Source organism: Quercus suber, unplaced genomic scaffold (genome assembly GCF_002906115.3).
Source record: "Quercus suber isolate HL8 unplaced genomic scaffold, Cork oak 2.0 scaffold_508, whole genome shotgun sequence".
Lineage (NCBI taxonomy): Eukaryota > Viridiplantae > Streptophyta > Magnoliopsida > Fagales > Fagaceae > Quercus > Quercus suber.
In genome coordinates this window covers 362,202-374,076 of record NW_027069957.1, presented here as the reverse complement: position 1 = coordinate 374,076, position 11,875 = coordinate 362,202, and the positions used below count along the sequence as shown (strand labels likewise).

The 11,875-nt window shown below is 34.0% G+C and overlaps 1 protein-coding gene across 1 annotated transcript; it reads left to right on the top strand.

The window, feature by feature from the left end:
- The first annotated feature begins 8,262 nt into the window (after positions 1-8,262).
- Positions 8,263-10,093, top strand: LOC111996016 (probable LRR receptor-like serine/threonine-protein kinase At3g47570). Its single transcript, XM_065763472.1, has 2 exons — positions 8,263-9,211; positions 9,666-10,093. Exons 1-2 carry the CDS (start codon positions 8,263-8,265, stop codon positions 10,091-10,093), a joined length of 1,377 nt encoding a protein of 458 aa, XP_065619544.1.
- The last annotated feature ends 1,782 nt before the right edge of the window (positions 10,094-11,875 follow it).

The following is an 11,875-nucleotide window of genomic DNA, read 5'->3' as shown; positions in this document are numbered from 1 at the left end:
TCTATTGAATTCTCGACCACTCTCCTGGTTCTGAATGTACCAATAACTTGGCTTCTAAAAATAATGAAAAGCAGAAGACAGAGACTAAAGCAAGAATGTCCAAACTTAACAGAAACATGAAAATATAAGGTTTCTATACTTCAGACATTATACGAGAAAAGGAGAGAGAAAGATTTAAACTTTAAACCAAGCAGGGCCTTTCACTGGGCTTTTAGAATTGAAATTAGAATTTCTATGTTTCAATCATTGATTAGAAGAAGAAGTTTGTGTGTGAATTTTCATGGCTAATATTCCCCTTTTTTCTAAGCAACCAAAAAAAAGGGAATGGAAGAAGAAGAATGGGACCTGGAGAACTTCACAGCCAGTTTAGGAGAGCAGGGAATATGGGTAACTAGGCATAACTATCAAACTTTATAGTTAGTTGGCCCGGTTCGGAAAGTATATAAGATAGTAGCATCTCGAGCATAAGAGGCTCGATTTTGGGCCTATAAATCGAGTTTTTGGGACTCGATTTTCATGGGTTGATGTGGCATTTTTTTCACGTGGCAACCACGTGGAAATCGAGTCTCAAAGGCTCGATTTCTAAACCAAAAAAATTTCAAGTCTCAGCGCCTCACCTCACCGGATCAGATCAGAGAGGGAGAGAAAGACCAGATCAGATCAGAGAGAAAGAGAAAGACCAGATCAGAGAGAGAGAAAGAGGCCGCGCGGTCTAGGCTCACGCGCGGCCTGGGTCACGCAGCCAGGCCTCGCATGAGCCCAGGTGGCGCGCGAACCAAGCGGCGCGCGAGGCCTGGCCGCGCGAGCCTGCGCGAGCCCGGGCCTCGCGCGACCCAGGCGGCGCGCAAGCCTGGGTCGCACGGCCAGGCCTCGCGCGCAGCCTAGGTCGTCGCGCCGCCTGGGGCTCGCGCGAGGCCTGGGCCTTGCGCGGCCTCGTTACCGCTGCCTGGCCTAGGTCGCCGCTGCCTGGGGCTTTCTTCTTCAGTTTTTTTTTTTTTTTTTTTTGCTCTGATTTATGATTTCTGATTTCTTTCTTTGCTGTGTTGGGTGACAGTATATATGGGCTTATAAATCGAGTTTTAAAAACTCGATTTCCATGTGGTCGCCACGTGAAAAAAGTGTCAACTCAGACCCGATCAAAACATGAAAATCGACCTTTAAAAACTCGATTTATAGGTCCTAAATTGAGTTTCTTAGACTCGAAATGTTAGTAAAAAATATAGTTTGAAACTAGTGACTATTAACTACATAGTTGGATTTTTATGGTTAAATTCCAATTTCGTTCTCAGGAGAGCTCCTTGCTCCTCTTCAAGGAGTTGAAAAAGAGTGAGGTACGGTTGGGAATGTGAGGGAAAAGTTTTGTCAGAGATAGGGGTTTATGGCTTTTTCTTTTTTTCTTTTTTTGTTCAAGTGATTTATGGGCTTTTTTTTTTTTTTTTTTAATTTTTTTAGAATATGTTCTAAAAATTGGATCAAATCAACCGGTTCAATAAAAACTATAAACAGAATCTTTTTTCCAATTTTGTGGTCCGTTTTAATTTAAAACCATATTTAAATTCATTTTGGAACTCAACTTAAAAAAAAAAAAAAAAAAAAAAAAAAAAAAAAAAAAAAAAAACTTGTCTATATTCGCTAATAAATTATGCTTAAATAAAATAGGGAAAAAAAAAAACCTTAAGCATATTTTAAAACTTAAATTTTAAATAAATTAAGATCAAATATTAAGTCTTTGTTAGAATCTATTTTCCTCTCTCTTGTGTATATATTTGTTTCTCAAAACAGGAAAAAAAAAAAAAAAGTTCAAGTAGTAGGTTATATAATTAACAACGGAGTCATCTAAAGATGGGATTTCATAGTGAGTTCCAATTAATTCAACTGGTAAAATCTCTGATAGTTATATAAGAGATCTAAGGTTCGATCACCCCTTACACCAAAAACTGATTGGTGTCTATATATAATATAAAATCAAAACTTTTGGTGTTTATTAATGTTTTCTAATGTTACTACGCAAGCTTTTGAAAATTGATATTTTTCTACATTAGAGCATTTTATAAAAATTTATTCTAATTAAAATTACGATTGATATTTCGTACATCTAATCACCTATTTTTTGGGATCATTACTGTAAGCTTAAATCCAAAAAGAAGAAATGAATCCTAGGAAAGAATGTAAAGAAATTGAATAAGCAGGTTTAAAATACAAATTATTTTCAAAAAGGCAAAAGCAATTGCCTGTGTTAAATATGTACAAATATTAATTCAAGAAATCATTTCATGAATGACGTAAAGCCTAAACCAATAATCCATCCCTAAAACATTGACTATATTACTCATAATAGCTTGAGAAGTATGCATTAAACAACAGATTATCACGGGACTTAATTCAAAATTTTAGGAAAATGAATGTTTGTCAACAAAACATTGTACTCAAAACGATTTTATATATAGTTCATAATCACCAAATAGTTTATGACAATACCTATTCAGCATTGTTTCTTTCCACACAATTTCAACCATATGAAACTAATGAAAATATGCAGTAGACCTTAACTCATATGAAACTAATGAAAATATGCAGTAGACCTTAACTCATCAATATAAAGCTAGAGAATGAGAGAGAGAGAGAGAGGTGCACTGAGTAAGTGATCAAAATTAATAGTAGTTGCTACTTGCTATCAACGTGATACGCTCCCAAGAAAGTGAAAGTAGAATAATTAATCATAATGGAAAATGTCTGTGTATGTTATCATTTTAAAAGCAGAATAATAAGGTAGAGCAACCAAACTTTCACTTGCTTGACCGTTAACTGAGGCAGGAAAATGTTTGTGAATGTCATCATTTTAAAAGCGTACAATTTACGTCTACACCATAACTATAGGAGCCAATATATATAATACAAACTTGTATAACTAACTCTGCCTTGCACTAAAATTTCACTAATTTCCTACTTTTCCAAACCAATGAAACTTCACAACCCCAATTTCCTACATTGTGCTCTTCATACCTTCATATGTTTCTACACTTTACCATAATTACCTTACTATGCTTGCATCCTGCCATTTCTTCTGCCACTCCAACAAACAAGACGTACCGATCGTTTGGCTTTGCTCAAATTCAAAGAATCCATTCCTAATGACCCAACTGGAGTCTTGAACTCATGGAATCATTCTATTTAGTTTTGCAACTGGTATGGAGTTACATGTGGCCACCACCATAAAAGAGTCACGGCTTTGGCACTACAGGGGCATAAATTGCATGGAACTTTTTTTTTTTTTTGAGAAACAATTGCATGGAACTATTACACCTTACATTGGACACCTCAGATTTCTTAGAGCCATCAACCTCCGAAACAACAACTTTTATGGTGAAATTCTAAAGGAAGTTGGTCATTTGTTCCGCCTGCGACATCTCGATCTTTCAAATAACACACTAGGAGGTGAAATTCTAGCCAGTTTGACCAACTGCTTCGAACTCAGGGTAAGGTACTTAGCATGGAACAAACTTATTGGGAAAATCCCAATGGAGCTTGGCTCTCTGTCAAAGCTTCTTTATTTCCAAGTTCCAGAAAACACGTTGATAGGACGAATCCCACCTTCCTTGGGAAATCTTTCGTTGGTCGTACATTTTTGGGTAGCCTCTAATAATTTAGAGGGAAATATTCTAGAGAGCATAGGTCGTTTGAAAAGCTTATCAGTTTTCGCAGTTGGAGTTAATAAACTGACCGGTATGGTCCTTCCTGTCTCTACAATTTGTCATCTATCAGCATATTAGGACTTTCATATAACCAACTTACTGGAACTCTTCCAGCAAACATAGGCCTCACTCTCCCTAATCTCAAATTATTCGAACTTGGTTACAATAAATTCTTTGGGCCAATCCCTATTTCTTTATGCAATGCATCTAAGCTTCAAATAATTGGCCTAGGGTTTAACAACTTGGTGGGATCATTTCCGACTAATTTGGGATATCTACTATATCTTGAATACCTAAGTCTAACTGACAATAAATTAGGAAGGGATTTGGACTTCTTAATGTCTTTAAGAAACTGTAGCAAAATGGAATCACTGGAAATTGAAGGAAACCAATTCGAAGGTGTTTTGCCCAATTCTATTGGCAACTTGTCAACACAACTTACTGAATTGTATTTAGGAGCAACAAAATATCACGAACAATTCCTGCAGCGTTGCAAAATCTTATCAACTTAATTGGCTTGGGCATGAATTTGAATATTTTCACAGGTGTGATACCTACTTATTTTGAGAAGTTTCAGAAGATGCAAGGATTGTATTTATAGGGGAACAATTGGCCAGGGAAAATTTCAAGCTCCATTAGCAACCTCACTCAATTGGTTGAATTGGACTTTTCTCAAAACAATTTAGAAGGAAGCATACCTCCAACTATTGGTAATTGCCGAAGTTTGCAACAATTGGATGTTTCACAAATTAAAATTACCTCAGTGGAGCCATACTTCAGCAGGTTTTTTTCTCTTTTCTCTTTGTCGCTATTACTCAATTATCCTACAACTCATTTAGTGGCAAATTACCTGTTGAAGTTGGCAATTTGAAAAATATTTATTTTGTAGATGTCTCTGAAAACAACTTGTCTAGTGAAATTCCCATAACAATTGGAAATTTATTGAAGTCGTAAATGCACTTTTAGTCCCTACATTTTGACTTTTTTCTATTTTGGTCCCTATATTTTAATTTTACCACTTTTAGTCCCTAAACCAATTAGCGCGTGTCATATCAGTCCTTGCCGTCAGCCAATTAACGGAAAAAGCTGACGTGGCTGATGGTACTATTAAAATAATAATAAAAAAATTTATTTTGGCATTAAAAATGCCACATCTAAATTTTAAAAAAAAAATTAATTTATTAATTTTAACTAAATAAAAAAAATTTCATTATTTTCGGAATAAAAATGGGTAAGATGTTCTTCATGTTCTTCAGATTGCCCAGAAAATTAAAACAATCTAAGATTTTCTTTTCTTTTCTTGTATTTTCTTACCAAATAAACATGCAAAAATTCATACAAAATTCCTATCCTCCACCGAAACATTCAACATGAAAAAATTATCAAGCCCACATTAAAAAACCAACCCAGAAAAATCATCAAACCCACCACAACCAACGAATCCAAACCAATCAACAACCACCACTGCTTGGGGTTCACAATGCCACAGCCACCAATCTTAGAGAAAACCCACTATCATCAACCCAAGCCAAAATCATCAAAGGACCCAACCGACCAAAGGAAGACCAAAACAAACAAACCAATCGACCCACACCAACAACAAACCCACTGCAACCAATGAAACGAAACCAATCCACAACCACCACCACTTGGAGTTCACAACACCACAGCCACCAACCACCGATCCGTTTTTCATAACACCCACCAGCAAGACTCCAAAATTTTCCCATTATTTTCTTCGCATCAAGACCCCATGGTCTCCATAATCAAAACCTCGAAGATCAGCCCTTGATTTGCTCACCGTTGGTTGAGATTGGGTGTAAGGTTTTGAGCGGAGATGGGATTTTTAGACTAGGAAAAGCTTAGGTTAGATTGGCGATGCGTGGTGGAGAAGAAGGCCGACCTTGTGAGCTCCGGCCATGGAGCTATAGTGGAGAGAATTTTGAGATCAGAGGGAGATTACGTCCATGGAGGCCGAAGAGAGAAAGGGAGAGGGAGAAAGAGAGAATTAGAGATAAATAAAGTTGGTTAGGGTTTTTTAAAAAATTTGATGACTGACGTTAAAGAAAAAAAAAAAGAATAAGAATTAAAAAGATAATGATTTTTGTTATTTAAGAAATAATTTTAATTAAATTGTATTTTAGGTTTTTTTAATATTATTTTAATAGTGTCGTTAGCCACGTCAGCTCTTTCTGTTAGTTAGCTGACGGCAAGGACTGATTTGACACGCGCTAATTGGTTTAGGGACTAAAAGTGGTAAATTTAAAATGTAGAGACCAAAATGTAAAAAAGTCAAAATGTAGGGACTAAAAGTGCATTTGCACCTTTATTGAATTTAGAAAACCTCTACTTACAAGGGAATTCCTTTGAAGGAATCATACCTTCATCCATGTCTTATTTGAAAGGCCTTGAACTTTTGGATGTTTCGCGAAACAACTTATTTGGATTTATTCCAAGGGGACTAGAGAAACTTTTATATTTAAAATACTTGAACATTTCGTTCAATGATATTGAGGGCCCATTACCAACTATTAGAGTTTTTAGAAATGTAGATGCAATATCAATTATTGGAAACAATAAGCTTTGTGGGGGTATTCCACAATTACAACTACACAAAATGCCCCAAAGTTACAAAATCAAGAAAGTCTCTTGCTTCTAGAACAATAATCACAATTTTTTGTGTGGTTGCACTTGCATGTCTCCTTCTTGTTTCATCATTTCACATTTTTTTATTGGAGGAAAAAATATAAAAAGAAATCATCTTCTATAGTCTCAAAGATGGATCTCCTTCCAACAATTTCGTACAAAATGCTTCATTGAGCAACTAATGGATTTTCTCTCAATAATTTGATTGGATCTGGTAGTTTTGGATCAGTTTACAAAGGAGTTCTTAATCAAGAAGAAATGTTAGTTGCAGTAAAAGTCCTAAACCTTCAAACTAAAAGAGCTACCAAGAGTTTTGTGGTGGAATGCAATGTCTTAAGAAATGTTCGACACCTAAATCCTGTTAAGATCTTAACATGATGCTCCAGTATCAATTATAATGGCGATTAATTTAAAGCTCTTGTATTTGAATTCATGACAAATGGGAGCTTAAATATGTGGCTACATCCAATGACAGATTGCGAAAATCAATCAAAAAATTTGAGCTTTCTTCAAAGAATAATTATTGCAATTGATGTGGCTTCTGCATTAAATTATATGCACAAACATTGTCAGCAACAAATCATACATTGTGATTTAGAGCCAAGCAATATTCTTCTCTATAGTGAGATGGTTGCTCATGTAAGCGACTTTGGTTTAGCAAGACTCCTCACAAGCACGAATGATTCTTCCCAGAAGTGTACTAGTACTCGGCTATGTTGCTACAGGTATAACCTCTCTTATTTAGTTTTAAATTCTTAACAGTCCTGTAATATGTTGCTTTTCGCTTTGTCAATTTATCAAAAGATAAGAATTAACTACTTGTATTTTTTAGCATATAAGCTTTTTAATATTCGTAAATTTAGTATAAACATATTAACATACTCTCTTGCTTACTATTTCTTTGTCTCTTATAACAAATATTCACTTGAGTACATACAAGCACATAATTAATTTTACATAAAATTTAAAATAAAATAATTAATAGCAAAAATAAGATTCATACTTTGAGAAATGCCTAAATTAATTTGGTGATGGACATTTCGATCCTTTGGCTAAGCTTCATATCTTCTTTGTATGCATATATTTCGATCAAATTGAACATGCAAAAAGAAAAAGAAAGAAGTAATTTGGCCCCTCGGGGCAAAATTTTCGTACATTTTCCTTCCATTGCGGAAGTAATATATCATCTATAAGCACCGTGGGACTTCATGAAAACCAACTAAGTGGTACCCTTCCAGCAAACATAGGAAAGGAGTTGGGCTTCTTAACATCTTTAAGAAATTGTAGCAATTTGAACACGTTGGATATTGATGGAAACCAATTTGAAGGTGTTTTACCCAATTCTATAGGCAACTTGACAACCCAACTCACTTATTTATATATTGGAGTCAATCAAATATCTGGATCTATTCCTGCAACATTGGAGAATCTAATCAACTTAATTGTTTTCGACACGCGGTACAATCTTTTCACTGGTGTCATACCTCTTTATTTTGGCATGTTCCAGAAAATGCAAGGATTGTACTTATTTGAAAACAAATTATCAGGGAAAATCCCAAACTCCTTAGGCAACCTCACTGAATTGGTAGAGCTCTATTTATTTCATAACTATTTAGAAGGAAGCTTACCTCCAAGTATTGGTAAATGCCAAAATTTGTTGTGGCTAGATGTTTCAAAAAATTACCTTAGTGGAGTCATACCTCTTCAAGTTTTTTATCTTTCCTTGTTAATATTACTCAATCTATCATACAACTCATTAAATGGCAAATTACCTGTTGAAGTAGGCAATTTGAAAAATATAAATTTCCTGGATGTCTCTGAAAACAATTTGTCTATTGAAATTCCGTTGACAATTGGGAGTTGCTTGAACTTAAATGAGTTATATCTACAAGGGAATTCTTTAAAGGGGACCATACCATCATCCATGGCTTCTTTGAAAAGCCTTGAATATTTAGATGTTTCAATAAACAACTTATCAGGGTTGATTCCAAAGGGTCTAGGGAAGCTTTCATTCCTAAAATTTTTGAACATTTCATTCAATGATATTCAGGGTGAGCTACAAATAGAACGAGTTTTCAGAAATGTAAATACAATATCAGTGATTGGAAACAATAAACTTTGTGGCGGTATTCCACAATTGCAACTACCAACATGCTTCAAAGCTATGAGATCAAGAAAGTCCTGTGCTTCTAGATTAACAATCACAATTGTTTGTGTTGTTACATGTACTCTTCTAGTTTCATCATTTCTTGTTCTTTATTGGAGGAAAAAACCAAAAAAGAAACCATCATCTGAAGTCTCAAATATTGATCTCCTTCCAACAATTTCGTACAAAATGCTCCATCAAGCGACAAATGGATTTTCTCTCAACAATTTGATTGGATCTGGTAGTTTTGGAGTAGTTTATAGAGGAGTTCTTGAGCAAGATGAAAGATTAGTGGCTGTAAAGGTCCTAAACCTTCAAACAAAAGGAGCTCCCAAGAGTTTTATAGCTGAATGCAATGTGTTAAGAAATATTCGGCACCAAAATCTTGTAAAGATCTTAACATGTTGCTCCAGTATAAATTATAATGGTGATGAATTCAAAGCTCTAGTTGAATTCATGATAAATGGCAGCTTAGATATGTGGCTTCATCCAGTGGTAGATAGTGAAAATCAATCAAAAAATTTGAGCTTTCTTCAAAGACTTACTATTGCAATGGATGTGGCTTCTGCATTAAATTATCTTCACAATCATTGTGAGCAAAAAATCATTCATTGTGATTTAAAGCCAAGTAACATTCTTCTTGATAATGAGATGATTGCTCATGTAAGTGATTTTGGTTTAGCAAGGCTGCTCACAACTACTAATGATTCTTCCCAAAAGCATACAAGTACAATCGGGTTAGAGGGATCTATCGGCTATACAACACATATTCACGTGGATAAACACACAAGCACATAATTAATTTTATATTTATCATAAAATTGAAAATTTTGAAGTAAAAATAAGATTTAAATTTGACTTAAACTCTGAGAGACGCCTAAGTTGATTTGCTGATGGACTTTTCAATTTGCAATCCTTTTACTAAGCTTCATATCTTCTTTCTACGCATATATTTCCTAAATCAAAATGAAGCAGCAAGGTAAAAAAGAAGAAGTACTAATTTGACCCCTTTGGTAAAGCTACGAATAACTTCCTTCCATTTTAGAAGTAATGACATTTTTCTTATTACCTTTTAATATAGATTTGTTCCATGTTCTTGACTTTGCTTTTGTAGGACTCCAATCCATGTTTTCATTATATGTAGAGAATTGCTAAATTTTTTTACGTTTTATGAGCTGTAGAGTATGGCGTTGGTGGTGAGGCATCAGCTGAAGGGGATGTATATAACTTTGGAGTCCTTGTGTTGGAAATGTTCACTGGAAGGAGGCCCACTAATGATATGTTTAGAGATGGTTTGAATCTCCATAACTTTGTTAAGATGGCACTACCAAAAAGACTTGTTCAAATTGTCGACCCACTGCTTTTACTAAGGGAAGCTATAGAAATGGGAGCAGCAACTACAAAAATAATGGCAAAAGAAGAAGCTGATAACAATGATGACAATGCCAATGAAATTGAAGTAGAAGAAGCTGATAACAATGAGGAGTTTATGCAAATTGATGCCAACATGCAAAAGTTCTTACTCTCAATCTTTAACATTGGAATTTTATGTTCAATGGAATCCCCAAAAGAGAGAATAAGTATGGAAGAAGTCATTAAGGAACCATAACTGATAAGAAAATACTTTTGTTAGTTTGGGGAACCTCAAAGGTAGACCAAGTAGATCCCAAGTCAAAGGTATTTAACTTTTACTAAAAGATTGTCCTAATTAGTGTATCCTTGTCATTTGTTTATGGGTCCTGTTAACGGATGCACTTAGAGTATTTAATATTAATAAGAATGTTTTAATACCACTTTTTTTTTAGAGTGTTTTAATATCACTTTTATGAGAAATATAAAAAAGCTGTAAAAATAGTCGGTTGATTTTTTCTTTTTCCCTAAAATGTTTCTAAAAATATTTATTAAACTAATACTTTTGAGGCATCCATTAACTTTTCCTTTTGTTTGTTTTCTTTAGTCAATTTGCAAAAACTTCTTTAAAACATAAAGCATGCAAATTTTATGTTTACCTTTGTATTAAATTTCGAGTAGAATATCCTAGCTAATTGCACAATTAGATTTTCATTTCTCATTCATAATCAAAAACTAGATTTTCCTCCAAAAAAAATATATATATATATATATATATCAAAAGCTAGATAGAATTTGTCAAGCTAATTGCACAATTAGATTTTCATTTCTCATTCATAATCAAAAACTAGATTTTCCTCCAAAAAAAATATATATATATATATATATATCAAAAGCTAGATAGAATTTGTCACCTTCTTGTAAATTTTTTATTTCCATTTTCTTTTTCCAATGATCCATGCAATAGTTATTGTTTTTTATTTTATCAAGGTATGGAATATGTTGAGCTAACGAACTTTTTTGTGAACTGCAGGAGCATGAAACTATTGAAAGAGATTAAATCTCTTTGATAATGCTAGGTTAATATCCGTTGCTGAAATGATCAATGGATTGCTTCCTTTCTCTTCTGGTGAAGGAGTTGTCCTCATGTACATTGATTGGTTCTATTACTGTGATGTGTGTTTATGTGCTTGTACGAATAATCAATGCAATTCTTAAAAGCCTTCATGGGAAGGGAATGTATCAAAGATGCCGTGTAAGTTTAGAACTTCAGATGTTTTTATGCTGCATTATTCTAGTGTTCAAATAAAAGTGGATCTTGTGTTTTTATTTTCATTAAGCTTTTAAACACAAACAAAATTAGAGAGTGGATTTCAACAAAAATTCAAGGAAATCAATTCATCGTATGGTGTAGTTTAATCCAACTCAGGGTCATGATTCGCATTATTTTTCTTCAATTTAAATGCATTAAAATCAACACACTGTATAATGCCAATTACTGATCGTATCATATATTTTGGTGTATAAGATCTCAAATCCTCTTATTGTACACCTATAATATCCCACCATATCGTATATTTATATGAATTACTTTGGCTGCGGATTGAATGACTAGGTTGTGATTTATTCCAATAAATAGTACAAACAGTTAATTCAAACACAATAAATATTAAATAACACTAAATCTGATAATAACAATAAGCACTATAAAACAATGAAAACTCACACAGATTTGATGGCACAGTAGAAAGCTACTCTGAGGGATCAAACTCCGTAGAATATTCACTACAAAAAAAGAATTAAAAATATTCTACTTACAAAATCTTTGCAAATGTAGACTCTCAATTGTAACATCTGAAAACGTCCCATTTTGCCTTCCCAGTGTAGAGGTCTTATAACTCTAAAATTATTTTATAGAACTTTCTTTTTGAACGAACCCCATCACCAACACTAGAACTTCGGTATCTAAGGAACTTCTTGAAGATTTTTGGCAGTAAACTCACAAGTTTGAATGAGTACAAGGAAATCATATGGAAACACA